At 41.2% G+C, this 25712-nt stretch overlaps 1 protein-coding gene across 5 annotated transcripts in view; it reads right to left on the reverse strand.

Annotated features, from left to right (window-relative positions):
• Window positions 1-25712, reverse strand: part of SVIL (supervillin) — a 169567-nt gene that overhangs the window by 76379 nt on the left and 67476 nt on the right. For all 5 annotated transcript variants that reach the window (XM_052650626.1, XM_052650627.1, XM_052650625.1 and 2 more), the window contains 3 exons: window positions 16821-16878; window positions 16555-16706; window positions 12538-13213 (listed from right to left, as the gene is read on the reverse strand). In XM_052650626.1, coding sequence (XP_052506586.1) covers window positions 12538-13213; window positions 16555-16706; window positions 16821-16828 — 836 coding nt within the window. In that variant the 5' untranslated portion in view covers window positions 16829-16878. The remainder of the gene's footprint in view (window positions 1-12537; window positions 13214-16554; window positions 16707-16820; window positions 16879-25712) is intronic.

The following is a 25712-nucleotide window of genomic DNA, read 5'->3' on the forward strand; positions in this document are numbered from 1 at the left end:
TATAAAAATAGTGTCCATGCAAAATAATACATATGAAATAAGGGCTATGAATAAAAAAAAGAAATTCCATAAGATATCTTTAATTGCTAGTCTACATTTTTCTTTTATATTTATCACTGAATAATGCAACCAACAGTTACCAAATACTAATACAAGTCCATTTGATAAATGTTTATTGAGGTCTGACTATGTACACAACGCTGAGCTGGGGCCTGAGAAATAGCCAAGGTAAATTAGGCATCACGCCAGCCATCAAAAACTAACATTGTGTTGGGCAAGATAACATAGGATTGTCACACTCATTCTTCAACACGCAATCAAATATAATGCAAGGTCGAATATGACAAAGCTGTAATTCCAGGTTGAAGATATCTTACCAAAAAATCAGTGGCAAGGAAAATCTTGCCATCAGTATATAAAGCAAGACACAGGAGGACTACCCAAATCATTGACCTGCATGCTGTTACAAAACAGAAAAAGAAGCATGGGGGCTCTACATGTTAGTTACAATGTTTACCAGCCTACCTGTAAGAGTCCTTCAATACCAGACTGGAAACACAGATCAAAGACACTTCCCAAAGAACAGAATAATAATTAAAACAAAATTCTCTTAGGTTTCTAAAAATCGTTTTAATTTGGGTTTTGTTTCAAACTCCCGGGCAAGAACCTGTTGGCCACCACTACTGTGCATTTTGTTGTGACCACTGCAATCTGTCACACTTCGGCATGGATCCCTGTTCTCCAGTCTGTCTATACCCAAATCTATGACCCACCTGTGTGTCTCTAGTATTATAGCCATTGAGCCCACGGTAAATAGAAAACTCAGATTATGGAAAGACATTTTTATTTCCAATGATAAAGGATCTAATCTCTCGGCATTTATTTAAACATAGGAATAGTTCTGCATATTGTCTGCAGTTTAGAAAGGAGGCAATCAATATAGCTTGGGATAGAGAGAGCGCAATGGATACCTGCTTTTGAAAATCATCAGTTAATAACTCATATGTCTACCTCACAGTTATTTTAAGGCCCAGATGCTTTTTGTACAATAGAATGCGTTGCAACCTGTAACATATGCCATGCAACTTTCTGAATATAATCTTCATTAATCAGAATAAAACTCGGTCAATATAACCCTAAAAAATTATCAGGCCAGTTATAAACAAACAGGTTCTAGGGATGTAATGTATGACATGGAAAATACAATTAACAGTGCTGTATGATATATATGAGTTCTCATTACAAGCAAAAAAATTGTTTTTCTATATCTTTGATTTTGTATCTATACAAAATGATAGGTATTCACTAAACTCTTTCTCCCTGGACTCGCCCACCCCCACAGCTACATGGGCTGGCGGCCTTTCATTACATAGGTCTCTGCTCAACTATTATTAGAGACACTTTCCTAACCATTTCATATCAAATAGCAACCTCAATCTCTTCCTTTTTTAAGTTTTTTATTTTTTTTCTTGAAGTATAGATGATTTATCATGTTGGATTAACTTCTGCTGTACAGCAAAGTGACTCAGTTATACACATATATATTCTTTTCCATTATAGTTTATCATGGGGCATTGAATATAGTTCCTTGTACTATACCGTAGGACTTGGCTGTTCACTCATTCTCTACATATAGTAGTTTGTATCTGTTAACCCCAAACTCCTGGTTCTTCTCTTCCCTTCCTCCTCCCCCTTGGCAACCACAAATCTGTTCTCCCTGTCTGTGCCAATCTCTTCTGTTTGATTAGAAGCATGCCTTGGGTCCTAAAATGATGAACTGAAGTACAGCATTGGGACTTTCCTGGTGGTCCAGTGGTTAAGAATCAGCCTTGCAATGCACGGGAACTAAGATCCCATATGCCATGGAGCAACTAAGCCCACGTGCTCTAACTGCTGAGCCTGTGTGCTCTGGGGCTCTCGCGACACAACTAGAGAGTCCCTGTGCTGCAAAGAAAGATTCTGAATGAGGCAGTGAAGATTCCAAGTGCCACAACTAAGACCTGACACAACCGGGAAAAAAAGGTGTGCAGCACTGATCTGGGAAATTCATGGGCCCCCGAAAGTGCGGAACATAATGGACGGTAGGGACCAGGTTTCCCACCATGGAAGCCTGCAGGGTGCCCAAGAGAGGCCCAGACTCAGATGACAAGATACATCATTTCATGAAAGTACAAAATGTATTTCCGGGGCCCAGCAGGTACTGTTTTTTTAAGATGAAATAACAGTAGCTGAGCATTTTAAAACATGAAAAAAAGAAAGAGATCACATCTGGATAATGGCAATGAAACCCTGGGTTCTTTTGTATTTTTTAAATCTTGCATGGATAATGTTGTTTTATGTCCCTTAACATTATGCTTAACTATTTTTAATAGTTAAGACTTGGTTAAAAAATTAACAGTGGGAAGGATCACTTTCATAAGAACATAATGAGTTTAATAGATGATACTACCAGCCTATGAGAGCTAAGTGAGGCCCTTGCAAAGTCAAGAATCAACACTGGTGGCCAGAGATATAGCAGTGATGGAAACCTTTTCTCTCTTGACAGGGGGAATGGTTATACATTTCCCCAAACTCACTGGCCTGCATCCTTAAAATACTATGTGCATCTTGATGTAAATTATATCACAACTTAAACATATATCACTGCTGGGACAGAGAAGAGACTTGTGGTTGCCAACAATGAGGTAGGGGAGGGAAGGACTGGGAGTTTGGCATCAGCAAAAGCAAACTATTATATATAGAGAGGGCTTCCCTTGTAGCTCAGTTGGTAAAGAATCTGCCTTCAGTGCAGGAGACCCGGGTTCGATCCCTGGGTTGGGAAGATCCCCTGTAGAAGGAAATGGCAACCCAATCCAGTATCCTTGCCTGGAGAATCTCAGGGACAGAGGAGCCTGGTGGGCTGCAGTCCATGGGGTCACAAAGAGTTGGGCATGACTGAGTGACTAATGCCTACTATATAGAGAGAGTGGATAAACAACAAGGTCCTATTATAAAGCACAGGGAACTATATTCAATATCCTGAGATAAACCATAATGAAAAAGAACATGAAGAAAAGTGTATATATATATGTGTGTGTGTGTATATATATGTGTGTGTGTGTATAACTGAATCACTGTTTTACAGCAGAAATTAACACATTATAAATCAACTCTTCAATAAAATTTTTTAAAAAGTCTCACTGTTGGATCATGGAGTAAAGACTTCCTGAGTAATCAAAACGTAGAAACAGAGTCTTTTTGGGGCAGGAGCAAGATAAACATGTGAGATAACCACTTCACCCCAGTTTCCCTCAGGGCTAATCTCAGCGCTGAAGCCCTAAATGCTGCAAGGTTGGCTGAAAAAGAGCGAAAGGTATGTGCAGATGGACCGTGTGTCAGAGGGGACGGCTGAGTCTGAGGAAGGGACTGGAGGGGTCTTCCAAGGGGATCAAGCTTCCCCTTTCCAGATGGATATGGGTTTCCATGTCTCCTACTTGACTTCTAATGAAGTAACCAAACAAAGCAAGGTAGGAACTCGACTGCCCTGGCTGCCCTGGGGCCAGCCTAGAATCAGCCTTTCGGGGTTGGAGGCTGAGTTCGAAAGGCCCCCAGAGCAGCCAGCGACTTTTCGGTTCATGTTTCACAGTCCCCACTCATGGCTGAATGGTATTTACAAGCACATGGACTCAAGACCATGTACAAGGATTCCAAGCCCAGACTAAGTGGAAAGAACCCTGAAGTATAAACAAGGGCTGCTCCAAGCATATTCTGCTGATTGGGGTCACTGGTCCATAGTGAGATAAAAGGCTTGGACCAGAATATAAATGATGGTCTCTGAGCCTGCTGTGTAGGTCAGTGATCCCTCTTCCCATCACAACTTTCTTGAGGAAGGAAAAGACCCATGGCCTACATTCCCTGCAAATCCCTTATACGTTGAGGCCTGATACAGAGTTTGCAGACAGGCTATTTCAAGCAGCACTGCTACCGTTTCTTGAGACGTCACGAAGACGTGGAAAACAGCAGAACAGTCACTCAGAAATAACTGATGGAGGCCCTTGATATGTGTTAGATGAGGGGAAGGAGTTGGGAAAATGACTGAGACACAGTATCTATTTTTCCTGCAAGACTGCTACAAAAGTAATGCTATCACTGAGATCATCCTTACCAATCTTATGGATTGGCTTAATATCAGATTCATGGTGCCATATTTGGGGAAATCCTGACAAAACTGCTAACATCCTTATCTGGGTGTGTCAGCTTTGTTGTAGGATACTGGGCATCTAGATGTCCCTCTTCCTGAGACATGAAGCACAGGGGGAGCTGCATTTGTGGGACACTTCATTTGGTACATGAGGTCTTTCTCCCCTTTCCCCCTTTTGGCAGAAACATCATCAAGAAGTCAAACAGATGAACTTAGGGCTCCCTGTGGCAAGTCAAGTCTCAGCTTTATAACCATACTGGGAAAAGGACAATCTGATAAAGAGAAGAACAGACTGGTTTGGGAGTCCAGCAGCACAGAATGTGTGAGAGACTCCAAAAATGACTCTGGTTTCTATTAAGACAGGGAGAAAGTTACACAAACTTGGAAAGGGCAGATGTGAAGGTGGACTCTCTGAAAGTATTCACATTCATCAAGAGCTCAGTGAGAATGAGACCCCAGATGTGACCTGACCACTGGAGAACACAGGCGGACTAGTGCTACCTGCGTTATTGACAATTCACATTCATTGATGTCCTCTAAGATTGGACTAGCCATCTTGGCAGTCACATAAAGAACTTATTGTCAACTAAAACTCCTAGGTCTGCTTCACATGAACTGCTATTAAATCAAGTTTCTCCAATCCTGAATTTATACACTGATTTTTTTCCCCCTTCTAAATACAGGACTTACTTTCTTAAATTTCATCTTGTTAGTTTCCTACCATTATTCCAGGTACAGGCACTCTCTCGCCTCCATGCTCCCGTAGTCTCTTCCTTCTTTCTCTCTCTCCCCCATCCCCTCTAATCTCTTCTCTCTCAATCCCTCCCCTTCTTCCTTTTTTCTTTTTTTCCTACCATCAAATTTATTTACAGTCCCTCCTCCAGAAATTGGTATCTCCCAGATCACCTAATGAAATGCCAAACAGGACCAAGTTAAGAAGCAAGGCCAATGTGGAACCAAGACTGCATCACCTCATGTGTAGGTAATTGCAGCCACCTCTTTAGTGGCCTCCCTCACCGGAATCAATTCTCCTTCAGCCAAATCCCCCACACTCCTCCAGAGTATTCTTTCTAAAGTACATAACCAAGCATCCTTGCTTTCAAATCCTTTGGGCACTTCCCATTGTACTGTCCACCAGGAGAAGGCCAAATTCTTTGTCATAAGTTGTCCTGTGGTTGGTCACCACCTGACTACCTCAACTCATCCCATCCCCTTCCTTCTAGGTCACCTGAAGCAGCCACCTCTCCATGTCTAGCAAACTCACCACATCCTCAAGGACTTAGTTCAACTACAACCACTTCTCCAAGGAGAAAAGATGAACAACTTATCTTGGTTATTCCCCTGGCACCCAACCTTGGGCTCTATAATCTTATTTACCCCACTGTGTTGTGGTTAACTCATACACTTAAAAAAAATAACATGCCCACCCAGAAACACAGTGCCTGGCACAAGATAGCTTTCTTGAATGAATAGCTAAACTACTTCAGAGCTGAAATTAACCCATAAATTAAGACCTTTCAGGTTTGGGTGGATGGACAGATGCCTACTGAGTTTGAGTTTTCCCCCACCTGACTACAAGTTTTCATTTTGTTTATGGGGATGAGGTTTTTAAATAGCTTATGTAAATCCACATAAACGTTTTCTATAATATCCTCAATCTTCTATCCTAAAGTCTCTAGCCTTCAAAGGGCAAAACCAACTACCTCTTTTTTCTACTATGATGGAAAATAGAACTGACATTAATAACAAGAGCAACATGTCAAGAAGAACTCCGATGGATTCAGAGACCTTGAATGACTGACCAGATCATGGACTCAGCTATATGATCCTAATCCAGTTACTTAAAGTCTTTCATCTTCAGGGCTTTTCATGTATAAAATAGAGTTTTAAACTAAATAATCTCCCAGGTTATTTCTGATCTTAAGAATTTAATATTCTTTAACACAGTATCTATTCTGTGGGGTCCTGGGGTGAGCCAGCTCTCTATTGGGCAGTGGCTACCTCCCCAGGAGAGGGCTATAGGGTTACCTGTGAAAGAGATGGTGACCTTGAGTATAAAAGAACTTTTTTTTTTAATGATGTGGCAACTAGAGAATTATATCACCAGGAAATAAGAACTCACCCTAAGTTGTCATGGAAAGGAGTTGCTCTGGGTTTGCATCTCTAAGTGTCTAATAAAATCACATGCTTTGACTCCTCATAACCCCTTAGAGTTAATGGACGAAAAAGTGATTCCTGCCACCAAAATGAAGTCAAATCCAGCACAGTAAAACTGGTTTCACCCTGTTAGTGTCTAGCTCTAATTATATAACAGCTCCTAATTATAAAACATGATTCAGTTTAAGAAGAATAGCTATTAACACCAGCATCTCATTCAAATTAACAGTTTATTTGCTGAAAGTTGCTTGTTTGGAAAAACTGCTAACGATTGCTTTGCACATTCACACGGGTGTATGAATGTGCAAAGCCACAAGCACACAGGCAAAATATTGTATTTTAAAATCTATCAGACATTTGAATTTTTAGGACATACCAGCTAGTATTTTGGGTGGCATCATCTTATTTTTGTTCAGTTGATAGAAATGGACTCTTGACAGTGAAAACAGAATAAAATGAAAAAAAAAAAAAAAAAGGCAATAAGTTAACTGTAAAAATGGCCCAAAGCTAGAAGAACAAGACAAGAGTGATGTCTGGGGAGACAGGAACTGAAAGGTGAAAGCAATCCTGTGTCAATACAAACATAGACACGTAAGAAGTACCCAGCGGTCTCTTTAGAGAGCAGATCCTCAGAGATCTTTGTTCCCACGACATTCTGCCCCAATGTAGACTCTGTTAGGAAACTTCCTGCCATGGCAGAGACAGAAGCTGACCCAGAAATGCCAACGGTCAAGAGGCAGTTGCCTCGCTCAGCATCTCACCAATTAACTAAAACAATGAGCTCCAGGCTCTGGAGACGGTTTTTAGATGCAAACCTCTCACTGGGAGATACGCAAACGATCAGAAATAAAGGATAAAAACTGTAAACTTGAGAAGCCACGTGCATCCTAATGTTCATAGCAGCACTATTCACTATAGTTAAGATATGGAAACAGCCTAAGTGTCCATCAACAGATGATGGATAAAGAAGATGTGATGTGTACATACACAATGGAATATTCCTCAACCATAAAAAAGAATGAAATATCGCTATTTGCAGTAACCTGGATGGACCTAGAGAGATTATAATGCTAAGCGAAGTACATCATAAAGACAAATACCATAAGGCACCACTTATATGTGGAATCTAAAATACGACAGAAATAAACATATCTATGAAACAGGAAGAGACTCACAGACATAGAGAACACACTTGTGGTTGTCAAGGGGGAAAGGTGGGGGAGAGATGGATTGGCAGTTTGGGATTAGCAGATGCTGACGATTATATATAGGATGGATAAACAACACGGTCCTACAGTAGAGCACAGGGAACTATTCAATATCCTTGATAAACCGTAATGGAAAAGAACATGAAAAAGACTTTAGTGTACGGCAGAAATTAACTATACTTCAATAAAATTTAAAACAAAACAAAACCTTTTATTTATTTCTTTTGGCTGCAGTACACGGCTTGTGGGCTCTTAGTTCCCTGATCAGGGACTGAACCCCGGCTCCTGGCAGTGAAAGAACAGAATCCTAACCATTGAACCATCAGGGAATTCCCAAAACAAAACAGTTTTGAATTAAAACAGAAAGAGGAAAAAAGAAAGGGTAAGACTGTATCATAATCCTGCTTCCTTCCTGGATGGCCAGAGTCTGCAAGTCATACTGTTGCAGAAATGGTTCATTCTGGAGGGGGCCCTGGCCTACTGCGCGGCCAGCGCGCAGCTCTGAGGAAGCCCCGTTCAAACCATCCTTCACCAATGGCAGCCACCCCTGATCAAAGGTCAGCGTCGGCGCTGCATGAAACCCCCACCATCATTTTTCTGGCCATGAATGATAGTTCACTAAGTGGGAAAAGGAGTGGTGCGGATCCCAGGAGAGTAATAATAATAATAAAACCCCAAGGGTTCTCTAGAGCGGATCACCACTAGAAAATTAGCTGTGCTTTTCTTCTTTCCAGTTCCTGTAGGGAAATACACATGCTCAGGAGAAGGGCAGGTGTGGGACGTCGGCGGGGGGGGGGTGGCGGTGTGCGATCTGCACTCACAAAATTAACCCAGATGGTGCACTTTATTGTTTGTGACATTAAGAGATGCACCAAATAGCAAACTAACAAGAGCTTTGGATTTAAGATTTCTAATGGAGCTCAGACCTAAAAATTTTGAATAACACAGAGGCTCCCAATACCTTGGAATTTTATTCTAAAATTCACAGTGGCCAAATTAACAAAGAATGGTTCATTTCAGTTATACCATCTATTTGGAAAACACAATTCCTGAAATTCCAAATTTACAGAATTTGGTAGGATGAGGGAATGGTGTTTGGCATGTGATTTATTCTCTATTACCAATATGGCATATACAGAGATAAATATGTAAAAATATAGTGTGTGTGTGTGTGTGTATATATATATATAAATATTGCTCTGTTACTGTGTATATTCTTAGTTTGCTACAGAATAATATTTTCATATGAATTTCTGGACAACTGACAGGATTTCTGAACTAAAGACTGTTACTATCATACATACACACACATATAACACACACACATACATACACATACATACATATCTTCTCTATCATATAAATGGATCATTGTAAAAGTGAAAGTCGCTCAGTTGTGTCCAACTCTTTGCGACCCCATGGACTATACAGTCCATGGAATTCTCTAGGCCAGAATACCAGAGTGGGTAGCCTTTCCCTTCTCCATGGGATCTTCCCAACCAAGGGGTCAAACCCAGGTCTCCTGCATTACAGGCAGATTCTTTACCAGCTGAACCACAGGGGAAGCCCAAGAATACTGGAGTGGGTAGCCTATCCCTTCTCCAGGGGATCTTCCCAACCCAGGAATCAAACCAGAGTCTCCTGCATTGTAGGTGGATTCTTTACCAACTGAGCTATGAAAATAAACTTATCACTCAGCTAAATATTGCCCTAAAAACTGTTACTGACCTTATAATGCTTAAAAACAGTATAGTACAAGAGCTAATGATTATTCTGTTTGTACACATATTTGCATTAGCATATATGAGAACATATAAAAAACTATACTTTCAATATTTGGCTCACATTTGAATTTTTAGGACATTGTGTGAAGTCTTTGGATGCTATTTTCATGAGTGATATATTCCTATTTAATTAATGAAACAAACAACAGCCTCTTCCTAGTAAGCACCAAGTGAAATGATGGAGCAGGAGTGACAATTCAGAGATAAATAATCCCCAAACCGCCTAATTCAGAGATTTACAGGGATGAAAGAGTAAAGCATAGCAGTGAGAAAAAGATTCCATTCAGTGATAGGACAAAGCCAGTATGTTATTCAATTGTTTTGCCATTTGTAGATATTTTTCTGGTCATTTCTTAATCTTCTAAACTTCTGTCACATATTTCCAGGTCAGACACCATCTTATTTTCACTTGCAGTTACTGGGTCACCAAGAGTTCTTTGTTGTTTTAATTCACAAAGTATTTTTTGTCTCTCTTCTCCCAAAATGGAAGTCAGACAACAATGACCCCCTGACACCTGAATTTCCCGGCGCTAGAGAAAGGACTACCAGCAGAATATTAATCCACTTAAATCCATCTTTAAAAGCTGAACAAATGAAGTCACTGTGGACTAAATCCCAACGCTATTTTAACATCATACCTGTCACACATTACTTTCCTTGCTTTTTAAGGTAAACACATCTCTGGTCTTTTCCTTCTCTATATGAAATGATTTGTGTTTCTTGGCCTGCAAATTTGTATGTCTTGAGTGGCTTCAAAAAGCAAGACATGTGCTTCCTTGCAAACTCTACAATTTCTTCATTCTTTTAAGCCTTTCTTTGGTGACAGAAAGGCACTGTCAGGCAGAGGCTAGGTGTATGAACACTCCCAGGTAACATGCCTTGTCAAATAACCAGGAGGGGACTTCCCTGGTGGTCCACTGGTTAAGACTCGCCTGCCATTACAGGGGACATAGGTTTGATCCCTGGTCCAGGAAGATTCCATGAGCTGTAGGGTCTGGAGCCTGTGCACCACCACTTCTGACCCTGTGTGCCCTACAGCCCATGCTCTGCACTGAGACTGAGCACCTCAGCTAAAGAGCAGCCCCAACTCTGCAGCTAGAGAAATCCCACACACAGCAATGAAGACCTAGTGCAGCCAAAAATGTTTAAAAAGCAACAAAACCTAGAAGGAAGTGGGCTCTTAAGATTTTAAGTGATATATATTTTTGATTATCGAGACTTTAACTCACACAGAACTATCACGTATCCTATCATTTTACCTGGAATACTCTGCACAGTTTTTATTATTATAAGTGAAGTGAAAGTGAAGTTGCTCAGTCGTGTCCGACTCTTTGCTACCCTGTGGACTGTAGCCTACCAGACTCCTCTGTCCATGGGATTCTCCAGGCAAGAATACTGGAGTGGGTTGCCATTTCCTTCTCCAGGGGATGTTCCCGACCCAGGGATGGAACCCAGGTCTCCTGCACTGCAGGCAGACGCTTTAACCTCTGAGCCACCAGGCTTCAAAAATCTTGTTGAGAACTGATGATATGTGATGTAGATGGTTAACCCAGACACCATGATGATAAACAGTTTTCATGATATGGCAATCAAAAACTGGACTCCTTGTTATTTTTTAAACCATGTAACCCACACAACTCGAGCTTTCTTTCTAATTTGTGATGTTAGGTTCCTTTGTCCTGCTCACACAGCTCACCAAGAGTTTGCTTTGATAGAGTATAACTAACCCAAGAACATTGTTTTTACTACGAAATGTAAATTTCCCAAAACAAAAGAATATGACTATAACATATGTTTCAAAATACGAGACAATAAGTCCCTAAACTTTGAGCAGTTTAGCCTGAAGGATGAACAAAGGCCCTCAAACTACAATCAGGATCCATACTATTGAATTCTCTTAGAAGCTGCTGCTGCTGCTAAGTCGCTTCAGTAGTGTCCGACTCTGTGGGACCCCAACAAGTTCCCCCGTCCTTGGGATTCTCCAAGCAAGAATACTGGAGTGGGTTGCCATTTCCTTTCCCAATGCAGGAAAGTAAAAAGTGAGAGTGAAGTCGATCCGTCGTGTCCGACTCTTAGGGAACCCATGGACTGCAGCCTACCAGGCTCCTGTCTGTGGGATTTTCCAGGCAAGAGTACTGGAGTGGGTTGCCATTGCCTTCTCCTCTCTTAGAAGCTAATATCGCTAAATATTCTAGTGTAGATGGTCAAGCCAGTAGCAGCTGGTCTCAGAGTCAATACACTTCAATAACTGAAATAGTCTGTTTTAGACGTAAAACTGCCACGTGAAGATGGCCATATTTACTTTGTCCCAACGTGGAATAAACAGCACTATTTTCCGTCATGTTTTCTTTTTTTTTTTCCTAGAATAAATTTAACTGATCTCAGGTTCTTATCCCCCTCAGTTCACCTGCAAACCTAATGTTTATTTGAACTGAAAAAATACATTTAGGAGTCTGCCTAGACAACTAGCCTAAACCATGAAGTAGGAGATTTATGTAAATCGCATTCTAATTGTTCAGCACACTTTTTAGATTCAAATATCTAAACTGAACTCAAATTTAAACTTAGATATTTAAATTGAGAGAGAAACATATATCCTCTTCGGGCATCTGACTTTCTGATTTTATCCATTCTCTGATTTTCCATTCACTGACTCTTGTGACGCAGCAATTTCTCCTACTGGTGGATCTTTTCAATGAGGTGCTTTGATACACAGCAGTATCCTTAGCACGCTGATGTACTATGTGACACATGTTATAGTCATAGTCGGTGTATACTGGGCATACCTCACATTACCTAAACTGAGACCCAGTGGAAACTGGGTAGTGGTGCCCTTCCACCTGGTGACTTTAAATGACAGCAACAGAAACAATGGCTCCAAAGTCTTGGGTGCGATCACAGGAAAACAAAGGAAGAGACACTTGTTAAAGGCAGGTGAGAAATAGAAGAAAGGTCTTGAAAATGTGTCGCCCTAACAGCTGTTCAGTTTATTCTTTTAAAAAAGAACATACCAAGAACTAAATTGATAAATTTAAGACTGGGAAGCTTCCTGCTTTGGTAGAACCTGTGTTGACATTGTGAAAATGAAAAAAATCATCAATATCATTATTTCTGTAGTTAGCCCAGAACTTTGCAGAGCTCTGAGGACCCCGAATCTCAGACACAGAAGTGGCAGAGGGGATGTAGGTGACGGTGGGTCAACACGTACCTGGCTCGAGCCTCCACAGGGAGTGGCAGGTCACTGGCGGAGTGGCTTGGGGAGGCTGGCTGCCGAGGCGATGCACTGGGCAGGCTGTGCACTGGCTTTGGGGACCTTGGCACTTCACCGAGGGCAGAGTCTCGCCCGGAGAACGAGAAGGAGGCGGAGACCTCCCCTGCAGGGGGCAGGTCTCGGGCCAGCCCGGTGGCACTGGGCTCTTGACCACGTCTTTGGTTTTCTGCGTTGAGCAGCACCTCTGTGTCGGAAACACTGTCGCTCCGGTGCAGGCCATAGTCCTTAGACTCAGCCACGCAGGTCCTGAGCCCCGAGAGCTCAGTCCTGGAGTAGGACGAGCCGGAGTCTCTGCTGGACTCGGCCGATCGCTCACTTCTTCCCCCCCTTTTCTCCACAGCCTCGGGGTCCTTTCTGGACCTGCTGTATCGAAATGGAGTTTCAGAGTCCACTTCCGGATCCAGGGTGAGCCCATACTTTTCTGCCAGCTGCCGTCTTCTCTCTGCTTTGTACCTGGCGATTCTTTCGGCTTTGGACTCGAGGCTTTGGGTGTCCATGATGCCTGAGCTGTAGGGGGAGTCAGCATGGATGCCTGAGGTTTCTGTGCACTGTTTGGATCGAGTCTGCTTTTCTAGTGAAGAATCTGAAGTTTCTTCTTCTTCATTTGATCGACCTACAAGAAGATCATATACACAGAATTCAATCAAAGACATGCATTTATTCTACTCTGTTCTGTATACAACACACTGAGTGGCCAGGCTGTGAAGAACAGATTTCTCCCCTCCTTGAGGTCACCTACAGTGATTTACCTGGGAGGCTGAGGAAGTCTGAGGTCTGCAGGGAAATACATTAAGGGCTGAGATGCTCTGTGCACCGCACAAGCCATGTCAGGCATGGCCTCGGCTTAAGGCTCAATCTTCACAGCCTTCACTGCTGCTCAGTGTCATTTGCCCTTATTCATGTACTTTTCTGCTTTTGAGTTTAATATTTCATGTGTGAGGCCAGAGGATGTGTTCAGAGTCCTCTAGAAAGGATAACAGATATTTGAACTGCTGTAATTTGACAAGTGACGAGAGTGTGGTTTCTCAGGATCTGATAGTAACTATAACAATAATGGGCCATGTCAATATCTGCCAGGTAGTGGTGGTACTCTCTGTTAACAGAAGTGGCTTTTTCCAATTACACTATGCATGTGTGATGTAGAAAAGGTCTACAATGAAAACACAGGAAAGTTAGCCCCCAAGTCACCAATAATCACTAATCTATAATTATCAGTAATAAATAAATGCATAATTTGCTAAACTTTCCTATATACTCTTTCTAGTCTTAGTGATTGTTTTCTATATAACTCATATTTTATATAAACCTTGAGAGTCCCTTGGACTGCATGGAGATCCAACCAGTCCATTCTGAAGGAGATCAGCCCTGGGATTTCTTTGGAAGGAATGATGCTAAAGCTGAAACTCCGGTACTTTGGCCACCTCATGTGAAGAGTTGACTCATTGGAAAAGACTCTGATGCTGGGAGGGATTGGGGGTAGGAGAAGGGGACGACAGAGGATGAGATGGCTGGATGGCATCATTGACTCGATGGACGTGAGTCTGAGTGAACTCCGGGAGTTGGTGATGGACAGCAACTGAACTGAACTGAATGTTCTACATAAAACATTTCCCTGCTTGCAAATCTTATTTTGAAGATATCATTTTTAAGGCTTTATACTATTCAATAGGCATTTTAGAATCAATTTAAGCCGTCTCATATTTTTAGGCATTTAAGTTGATTCTAACTTTTAATCCATCTTATTTTCTGATTACAATTACAAAAGATAGTTGCGTAAAAGTAGAATTGCTTTATCAGTAGGTACCTCATTTTAAGATACTTGCTATATTGTCAAATTAATTTCTATAAAGTTTGCGTCAATTTACAATGAAACCTGAAATTTATGTTCTCTCACAAACACTGCTAATTTTTAAAAAAATCACCTTTGAAAATATGAAAAAGAATGTGCATATATGTATAACTGAACCACTTTGCTGTACAGCAGAAATTACCTCAACCCTGTAAATCAGCTATATTTCAATAAAAATAAAGATAAGAAAGCATCCTTGTAATATATAAAACCATAAATGAGAATATCAAATAGTCATATAATTTATTATCTATCTGTATCCATTGTACTTCATTTTACACCTCTATTTTGGATTTATATAAATAGTTCCATATTTCTAAAAATGTTTGTCATGATGTCATGTTGCTCCAAAAAATTAAAAATTGCCCTAGATTACCAGGAAAAAGAGGATGCATGCATTTTTCAATTATTTAGTAGCCATTTTATTATCTTTTTCTCCTCTAGAATATCTGGTCAAGCTTGTTGCTCTATATTCTTTTGATTCACAGTGTCTCATTTTAGTCAATGTATGTAAAATTTTATAGGTATATGAGTTCTTTATATTTTTCATGAACATTTCCAAACTTAATTTTTTGTGAAGTCTGTTGAAGATTGTCTTTGAAGCACAGATGTTCAATATGTAGTCAAATCAATTGACCTGGTCACTGGTGACTTCTACCACTGTTTCTGTGTTTTGAAAGTTCATTTCCATTCAACTGGACCTAAATATTCATTTTTGTTTCCATATTCTTAATTATTCTGTTATAATTGATGATGTGAGTCACTGAATCTTATTTTTGTGTTGAGTAGGAAGTGAGGATGGGACATTGTCTCTCCCCATTGCCATCCCATTTTTCCCAAGACAAGTTTGTTAAATAATTCTTCCTGACTAACATGATGCTTACAAGATCATATGATACATTTTATATACAATAGGATTTATTTTGGTACTCTGGGTATTCTTGATTCTTCATGTGTGTAATGAGAAAAAAAACCTTAGTTCTCTAGTTTTCTGGCCGTAGAAAACCAGAAATTGTAGAGACAAGCAAACTGATCACATTATGAAGGGAAACTAGCAACTCCCTCTGAAGAAGAAACTAGAAGACACTGGCTATTCAAAGCAGTAGCACAGGGCAGCAGAACCTGGGATGCAGACAGGAAGAGCAGCCCCGTTATATGCCATTCTCTCCTAAGGTCACGTGGGATATCTGATGCTCATACCAACATCCAAGAAAGCACAGAAAAACTAAGTTATGTTTGACATGCTATTTAACAAGAAATAAATATACAATGCATTTAAAATTACACCTATTTAAATAATTTAAAGAGGATATTTGTTGCATAAACACAGAGTGAGACCCCTAAGCATCTGAGGTCCAGCTTTGCCTGTCAAGTTCCCTGCAAGCAGCTCGGCCCTGTGCTGGGCATCAGGGCATTCTGTTTAAACCTATTATATATAAGAGATGGCTGTCTTATTCAGCCCTTTCCCAAACAAACCTGAGGATCTCTGACAGCTGGGGCCCTGAAGAGATGGAGAGAAAGAGCCAGAACCTGCCCCTGGTGGGGCCCAGGCTGGGGTTGGGGAGAAATGATTGGTCATCAATTACTTAACAGTGGGGTCCTTTCTTGTTGTGACACCAGGGGACCACACCTGGGAGGCATGGTGGAGCTGACGTGCGTGTTGCTGCCGGTTTTAACAAACACATATCTTTAAAAAAATTACAATCTGCACAGTTCACTTGTTGCAACATCTCTTTTTCCAGGAGTGCTGGATAGAAAACGCTGATGATAGGGAATTCCTGGTGGTCCAGTGGTTGAGAACCAGCCTGCCAAGACAGGGGACATGGGTTCGATCCCTGGTCCAGGCACAAGATTCCACATGCTGTGGGGCAACTAAGGCCACCTGCCACAACGATTGAGCCTGCACGCCTTGAGCCTGTGCTCCACAGCAGCAGAAGCCACTGCAAAGAGAAGCCTGCCCACAGAAACTAGAGTGGCCCCTGCTCACCACAATTAGGGAGAACCCGAGAAGCCACATAGACCCAGCACAGCCAAAAATAAATAAAGTTAAAAAAATTAAAAAAAAAAAAAAGGGTTGATGAGAGGCCTGCCAGCCACAAGCTCACCGATGTGCGGGCTGGCCGGGTCTGTGGCACGCATGTATCTGGGCGTGTCCTCCTCCAGCAAGCGATGAGTCACCAAGCCCGTGCAGCTCTGCAAGAGGATAGGCTGCGTGTCGGTTTCAATTCCTTCTAAGCGCCGGGCAATTCTTTCTTTTCTGTGTGAGACACCAACCGAGGCAGAATGAGTCAGGGGCATTGGTTCTCCGGGAACACTGGTTACTGCTCGGCAAACTCTTCTCCTTCTTCATTAGGTACAATGAACATCTTACCTTTTCATTTCTAAAAATTCTTTCCTCTTTGGTTCAAAGATTTTTCTTAATTCTGCAACTAAAAGAAGACAAAAAAAGAAGAAAAAATGATCCAGTATTGAGTTGTCATGCATTCATTTCATTCACTCATTCACACAACATCTATCTTTGGAACTCCGTTTATGGCTCCCTTGCAACTGTGATGTACAAAACAGACATAGTTCTTGCAGACTGTGTAATAACAGGGGAGGTGGGTGCCAAATGAGTAGGCATACACGCAAATATAGACACAGATACACACTCACACGTACATGTCACAGGTTGGTCTAAGAAGTAACACCGTGAGAACAAGAGATGGAAAAAAGAAGTGAACTCTATTTTGCCCAGGAGAACCAGGGGAGGCCTCACCAGTTTGTCTTTAGGTTTTTCTCTAGTCAGCAGAAAGCTCACTATCTGGTTTTTAGTTTTATATAGTATTTTAAACTCTCCATCCTGCAAAACTTCAAACATTTGCAAAAGTAGAGACTAGAGGACTATGAGTGCCACGTGCCACCAGCAGGTTATACCACTCAAGAGCTCACAGCAGTCTGGCCTCACCCATCACTGAACCTGTAAAGATTTGCAGCCTCCTTCCTGCTTGGGTTTCTAAGGTTTCGTAATGTGGTACACCTTCTCCAATACAGTTTAGATTAACCTGGTTCCTGTGCCTCCCCTTTCCAAGCTTTCAGTGGGAGGAAATGTTAACATGTTTCCTTGCTGGAATTTAGGTGGATGGTAGAAAGGTGATGACCCTCACTCCCCTGGGCAACACTGGATGATCAGACGAACGTTTTGCTGATCTTGGGAGGGCCTCAGATAACACTGACCACAAGGATATTTTTATTGAGGCGCCACAGGTTTCTGTAGAAATGGCCAAATTTGGTAGAGAAATTTTTCTTGCTTCCTCCTCAATCCCGTGAATTCACAAGGGCTCCTCTGAGCTTTTCCTGCTGATGTCCCAGGAAGAGAGGAGTGGCAATAGGCCTGGGGGCCATGAAACATCTGCAAGGCTGAGTCAAAGCAGAAGCTCAAAGGATGGGATATAAATGCTTGGGATTTAATTTGCAACTGCTTCAATTTCCACTTGAAAATTGGAACTTCAATATCCATTTTTTTAAGTGGCTATTTTTATTTTTGGCCACATTTCGTGGCTTGCAAGATCTTAGTTCCCTGATCAGGGATTGAACCTATGCCCTTAGCATTGAGAGCATGAAGTCCTAACCACAGGACTGCCAGGAAATTCCCTAAGTGGTTCTGTTTAGGAAGGAGTCAAAACCATACATGTGCGTGCACACATGGCTTCTAAACTGTCCTTTGACTGTGTTCAGAGATACCAGCCATGTTTTTATTTATTTATTTTTAAATGACAGCTACCTTAACAGTGGGTTGGACTGACATTTTAACAAGGATAGTTGGCTTCACAGGTATCTCTGTCACCAGTGGCCTTCCCGGGAGTAGCTAAGAGCAAATGCTTGCAAGTAGAAGACCAGGGTCCAGTGACAATGGTACCTCCTGCCTTTGGAGGAAGTGTGGCTTATCACTGCTTCCCAGTTAACAAATGAGCTCTCACGAGATGGTGGTGATAAAACTTTCATGGCTGGTAGCACAGATTCTGGAGATATTTTCAAGGATAAGTATCAAGGAATTATTTAAAACCCGAAGTAGAAAACTGAGCTCTATTTTTCATAAAACTGCTCCAGAAACAGTTGACACCAAATTCCAAGGACTCTGGGAGGCTTGTCTTAAACCTGTGCCCCAAACCCATAACTGAGAAATGGAGCATACGAATAGAACCTGAGTGGTACAATGACATGTTGCCTTTTCTCCTGAATTATTTCAGGAGAATATATTGCCTTTCTCCTGAAATATTTCAGGTAGATTACAGTCTGAAAGTGTGTGTGCACGCTCAGTCATGTCCGACTCTTTGCAACCCCATAGACTATATAGACTGTAAGGCTCCTCTGTCCATGGGGTTTCCCAGGCAAGAATACTGGAGTGGGCTGCCATTTTCCTCTCCAGGGGACCTTCCCAACCCACGGATGGAACGCAGGTCTCCTGCCTTGACAGGTGGACTCTTTACCACTGAACTACCTGGGAAGCCAAATGTGTGTATCCCCCTCACCAATTCATATGTTAAAATTCTAACCCCCAAAGTGATAGTATTAGGAGGCGGGACCTTAGGGAGGGATTAGGCCCTGTGCTCATGAATGGGACTTCTTTAATAAAGAAGCCCCACAGAGCTCCCAAGAGTTTCCCTGGTGGTCAGACAGTAAAGAGTTTACCTGTGATGCAGGAGACCTGGGTTCAATCCCTGGGTTGGGAAGATTCCTTGGAGAAGGAAATGGCGACCCACTCCAGTATTCTTGCCTGCAGAATCCCATGGACAGAGGAGCCTAGCGGGCTACAGTCCATGGGGTCGCAATGAGCTGGACACGACTGAGCAACTGACACTTTCACCAGTTTTGCACAGAGCTCCCGAGCCCCATGCACCACGTGAGGATGCCATGAGAAGTTGGCAGCCTGCAACTAGCAAGAGGGCACTCACCAGAACCTGACCATGCTGTTGCCCTGATCCTGGACTTCTAGTCCCCAGAACAGTGAGCAATAAACTTCTGCTGTTTATAAACCATCTGAATGAAGTGAGCCAGAACAAGCATAAAAAATGAGAATGCAATGCATTCGGAGAGGCACACGATGTCTACTCTGAACAATCAAGTGGACTTTTCTGGTCCTCATTTGCGACTGAAAATCATTTTTATCTCATTAAAACTTGAACATTTTCTATAGAAGTTGTGCACCTGAAAACATTTAAAGAAAATCCAGAAGTACAGTGAAAAAGATAAGCAACATGCTCCATCTTGACATTATTTCCCATAATCCGGAAAGAAAGGTCAACTCATGGTGAGTTGACACGCATGTAACATAATCACTATAGTATATCTCTTCCACAGATAACAGGTTGTGTAAACGAGAATGACTTTTCATTTGGCTATGTATGTTTCTGGTTATTTTGTTTCATTTTGCTGGTTTAAAAAATTTTTTTATTTACCTATAGTTGATTCACGAGGCTGTGTTAATGTCTGCTGTACAGCAAACATATACATATATTCTTTTTTATATCCTTTTCCATTATAGTTTATCACAGGATATTGATTACAGTTCCCTGTGCTATTCAGTAGGACCTTGTTGTTTTTCCATCCTATATATAACAGTTTGCATCTGCTAATCCCCAATAACCTCAGATATGCAGATGACACCACCCTTATGGCAGAAAGTGAAGAGGAGCTAAAAAGCCTCTTGATGAAAGTGAAAGAGGAGAGCGAGAAAGTTGGCTTAAAGCTCAACATTCAGAAAACAAAGATCACTTCATGGGAAATAGATGGGGAAACAGTGGAAACAGTGTCAGACTTTATGTTGGGGGGCTCCAAAATCACTGCAGATGGTGACTGCAGCCATGAAATTAAAAGACGCTTACTCCTTGGCAGAAAAGTTATGAGCAACCTAGATAGCATATTCAAAAGCAGAGACATTACTTTGCCGACTAAGGTCCATCTAGTTAAGGCTATGGTTTTTCCAGTGGTCATGTATGGATGTGAGAGTTGGACTGTGAAGAAGGCTGAGCGCCAAACAATTGATGCTTTTGAACTGTGGTGTTGGAGAAGACTCTTGAGAGTCCCTTGGACTGCAAAGAGATCCAACCAGTCCATTCTGAAGGAGATCAACCCTGGGATTTCTTTGGAAGGAATGATGCTAAAGCTGAAACTCCAGTACTTTGGCCACATCATGCGAAGAGTTGACTCATTGGAAAAGACCCTGATGCTGGGAGGGATTGGGGGCAGGAGGAGAAGGGGACGACAGAGGATGAGATGGCTGGATGGCATCACAGACTCGATGGACTTGAGTCTGAGTGAACTCCGGGAGATGGTGATGAACAGGGAGGCCTGGCATGCTGCGATTCATGGGGTCGCAAAGAGTCGGACACGAACTGCACTGCACTCTCAGCGGCTGAACTGAACTGAATCCCCAAAGTCCAGTCCTTCCCTCCCCTCACCTCCTCCCCCTTGGTAATCAGAAGTCTGTTTTCCATGTTCGTGAATCTGTTTCTGTTTCATAGGTTAGCTCACTTGTGCCACGTTTAGGATTCCATGTACAAGTTGCATCATATGGTATTTGTCTTTCTCTTTTTGGCTTACTTCACTTAGTATGATAATCTCTAGTTGCATTGAATGATGGTTTATTTGAACTGCTAATGCAATTCCAAAGGAGAAAAACTTCAGATGAGCATTTGCAGTACTCCCCACCCCCACTGAATTTTGGTCAGGTATATTCTAACGCACTGTAAAAATAAAAAGCTAGTACTAAGAAAGCATGGAAGTCGCCCCTACTGTGGAAACACGTGGTCACTTCACATCTTTTGTACAGAGTCCACAGACTGCTCTATCACTGCTCCATCTTCTGACTGCTGGCCCTGAACATAGTTTATTATTATTTATGATCTCCCAAAAGAAGGGTTCCTTCCTTTAAAATTTTTATACATTTCAATTTCAGAGAAAAATTAAGACATTTTTCATTTGTAAACATTTGTTACTATACTTATTTTTACCCCCTTTTCTATCTCCATATGTATATTTACATGTAAATATATATGAAAATATGCATATATTTATGTGTATATACGCACGGATATAGGGCTTCCCAGGTGGTAAAGAACCTGCCCGCCAATGCAGGAGGTGAGTTGGAACCCTGGGTTGAGAAGACCCCCTGGAGAAGGGCATGGAAACCCACTGCAGTATTCTTGCCTGGAAAATCCCATGAACAGAGGAGCCTGGTGGGCTACATTCCACGGGGTTGCAGAGTCGGACACGACTGAGCAACTGAGCACGGTGAGCATGAAGGCACACACATTCTCATATTCACATATTAATTTTTCTGAACCATTTAAGACTAAGTTGCAGCCTGATACTCCTTTTAACTCTAAATCCTTCAGTGTCTCTTTCCTAAAAACAAGGGATTTTGAAAAATTAGACACAAATGCCATAATTCAATTGACAGTATGCTGTGTCATATGTATATAACTAATACATGGTTCAGAAAATAGCAATATTCGTCATCATAAATCCAGATAGAAACTAGCACAGCTGGTCTAACTTATGTTGCAATAAATTTTCAAGTGCACTGAGACTTGTATGTACACTAAATTATCCCTTGCTAAAATCCCTGTGATTTTAGTCTGCTGTCCTTGTCTAAGAAATATGGATTCTATGACTCTATTTCTTCAGCAACTTCTGACGGGACTGCATTGGTCATTTTCCAAGTAAGGCAATTTAAGAGGATTTAACATCAGGGGCTATAATACTTTATAAAACTATTTAATTGCCTCATATACTTTGTAATAACGTATAATAGCAATATGCAAGATAATTTGGTCTGTTAGGTGCTTTTCTTGGGAAGCATGGTTTCTTCAATTAGCTCTGAGAACAGGCTTTCTGGTAAAGTTATTGTTGATTTCAGTCCCCCAAGTCTGAATACAGTAGAATCTTCCAAAGAAATATAAGTAGTGGGGGGACTGCCAAGAACAGCTCTCCCCTTGCCTGCATTTGATACCACGGGCCAGGTCCAGAATATTCTGAATGCTGATCTTTTCTTCCCCAGGAGTAATCCACTTTAACTTTTACACTTGGATGGCAGCCACTAATACAAAGACCAGCAGCTTATAAAATAAAATCATTACAAACCTAGAGGAAAGAGGGGGAGGTGTGATGGCTATCAGAAGGGTTTTTGGGGGGATAATGAAAATGTTCTAAAATTGACTCTGCTGATCAATGCACGACTCTGTGAAGCTACCAAAAGCCACCAAACTGTCTACTTAAAATGGATAATTGTATAGTATACAGATTATATCTCGTTGAAGCTGTTAAAAAAAATAGAATCATATATTTTGTCCATTTCATAACTCCTAAATGGAAAATTTATTTTAATAGGATAAGCTTTACACTGGTAAAGGGTTTTAATCCCTTGATTACTTGTTCATGATACATGGGTAAAGGAAGTTCCTTAGAGAAAAATCAAAGATCATTTAAAAGCTCAATTTCACAGAAGCATAAATCCCATCACTAAATGAACAGGAAGAAGCTTCTGTAAACTTATAAACCAACATGAAACTCCATGACATTAAAACTCATAATCAATTCCTATTTTTAACCTGTTATTACCAAGAACTGACAGAATACTGAATACACCTGTTAAGGTGGAGAAATAAAAAGACCTCAGGTAATACCAGAGGTCTTTCCAAATGTGTCTGCCCAAATTCACAAAGAGTAAAGACTATGAAATAAAGCTATGGGAATTAAGATGAAATTCAGGGGAGGAGGGACCCTAATACTTAAGAAGCATGTTTGAAAAACCTTGTTAATTTAGAAACATAAATCTGGTGAGTACATAATCATCTTTGATTAGGGAAAATCATGGTTTTTAATGACCAATTATGATAATGTCTAATAAAACTGGTTAATAAGTTTATACATTTTAAAATTGTTATATGTAGAGCTCACTGAGCTTTGAGGAATCTAGCAACTCACATTGTTCTTAATTTTTCTGATCTTATTATTTATTATTCACTAAGAGAAGAAAAGGGGGGACAAAGAGAAGAGGAAAACTTTAGTATGTAACTTTCCATAATCAGTCAAATCTAAACCGCTGCTAATATCAGTTTGTTCATTGTTGCTCTTTATTTTGATCACCTTCATAGATTTTTACATTTGGCTTGGGCTTCCCTGGTGGCTCAGATGATAAAGAATCAGCCTGCAATGCAGAAGACTTGGGTTTGATCCTTGGGTCAGGAAGATGCCCTGGAGAAGGGGATAGCTACTACCCACTCCAGTATTCTTGCCTGGAGAATCCCATGGACAGAGGAGCCTGGTGAGCTATAGTCCATGGGGTCGCAGAGTTGGACACTCCTGAGCGGCTAACACTTTCAGTTTCACTCAGGTTAAACTGAGTTTGTCTTCTGAAGGAGTCTTACAAATTGGAAGGACTTTTCCATTTCACACCTGGGGCTCCAGGTGGGAACCCCGCACATAGGTATCCTCCCCAGTTAATGAGATCGCAATGCAGTGCCTTTCACTTCCAGGTGCCATGAACAACCAGAATTTTCTTCCTCACATGAAATCTCTCCTGCCTTCTTATAATTCTACACATTCTTCTTATTTTGGACCTCTGGAGCAAAACAGAACAAGACTCTGTTTCAGTGGACAGTTTTGTTAAACACTTAAAAACTGGAAAATGTCCCTTCTTGAAGTTGTCACCACCAGGCCAAAACCCTGGGGTCCTTCTTCAAGCATCCATCCTCATCAACCTGTGTCCAGGAGTACGACTGGCTCAGTTCCTCAGGATGCATGTAAATTTGTCAGTGGGACTTTTAAAATTGATTTTGTTTCTGTTAAGAGAATATTTTTTCTGGTCTAATTTCGTCTGGGCTTGATCTCATGATTTACTGCTGCTATTTTCGGTTTTTATGTTTTTTTTTTTTTCAGGACAGAAGAAAACCCTTGATCTTCCACCAGAACTGTTTCTTTTTTAAATTTATTTTTATTGAAATATAGTTGATTTCCAATATTTCAGGAATGTAGCAAAATGATTCAGTTTTATATGTGTGTGTATATATATATACACAGACACACACACATATACATACATATATACATTCTCAGATTCTTTTCTATTATAGGTTATTATGAGATACTGAATATAGTTTTCTATGTTAAACAGTAGGTCCTTGTTTGTCACTTTTATATACAGTAGAAAATCTTATAATTAATAGAATTATAATTAATTATTAATGAATCCCCAACTCCTAATTTATCCCTCCCCAGCTTTCTCTTTGATTACCATAAGTTTGTTTTCTAGGTCTGTGAGTCTGCTTCTGTTTTGTAAGTTCATTTGTATCATTTTTTCAGATTCCATGTGTGAGTGATACATCGCCTTTGTCTTTCTCTGACTCTTTTTTTAATCCATTCCTCTGATGATGGACATTTAGACTGCTGCCATGTCTTGGCTGTTGTAAACAGTGCAACTTTGAATGTTGGTGTGCCATGTATCTTTCCAAATTAGAGAATTATATCTTTTTTGGGTATATGGCCAGGAGTGGGATTGCTGGAAAAGCTGTTTCTTCTGAAGCAAGGTTTACACAGCTCATTTGGGATAAACACAGTTTGTGAGTTGGTACTCCCCTGAGTTAGTGTTGCAGTTGGTAGAAACAAATATCAGGCAATGCTCGTATTATTTCATGCGCAATACTAGACGTAGAGGGCTGGGAGCTGATGCAAATATTTGACTGCATGTACATCTCAACCAGCGAACGTGTGAACTCACCAGATGTGAGTGTCTACTTGGATAAGAAGAGAGATGTTTAAGGTGCACTTTGCACTGCTTGCTCAGTGTGTTGCCCAGTCGGGAGCTGAAAGATATCCTAGCACTGGAAAGCCTCAGGGGGCTGGAAGCAGTGGGAGGGGGTGGACAGAAAAGAAACGGGCAAGTAAGCAGAGCTCATCACCCCTGGAGAAGGTGAAACGTAGGAGAGAGATGAGGCGAGGCTGATTCTAGGACTGCTCTCTTATCGGCGATGCCAGCTTCCAGCAAAAACTTGAGGATGCCTAAAATGAAAGGAAGGGACTCATGGTACAGTGAAGTCCATCTACAGAGGAATGGATTAAGATGTGGTACTTATATACTATGGACTATTACTCAGCCATAAAAAGAAATGAAATTGGATCATTTGTAGAGATGTGGATGGGCCTAGAGACAGAGTAAAGTCAAAAAGAGAAAAAGAAATATTGAATATTAATACATATATGTGGAATCTAGAAAAAATGGTGT

Source organism: Budorcas taxicolor, chromosome 13 (genome assembly GCF_023091745.1).
Source record: "Budorcas taxicolor isolate Tak-1 chromosome 13, Takin1.1, whole genome shotgun sequence".
NCBI lineage: Eukaryota > Metazoa > Chordata > Mammalia > Artiodactyla > Bovidae > Budorcas > Budorcas taxicolor.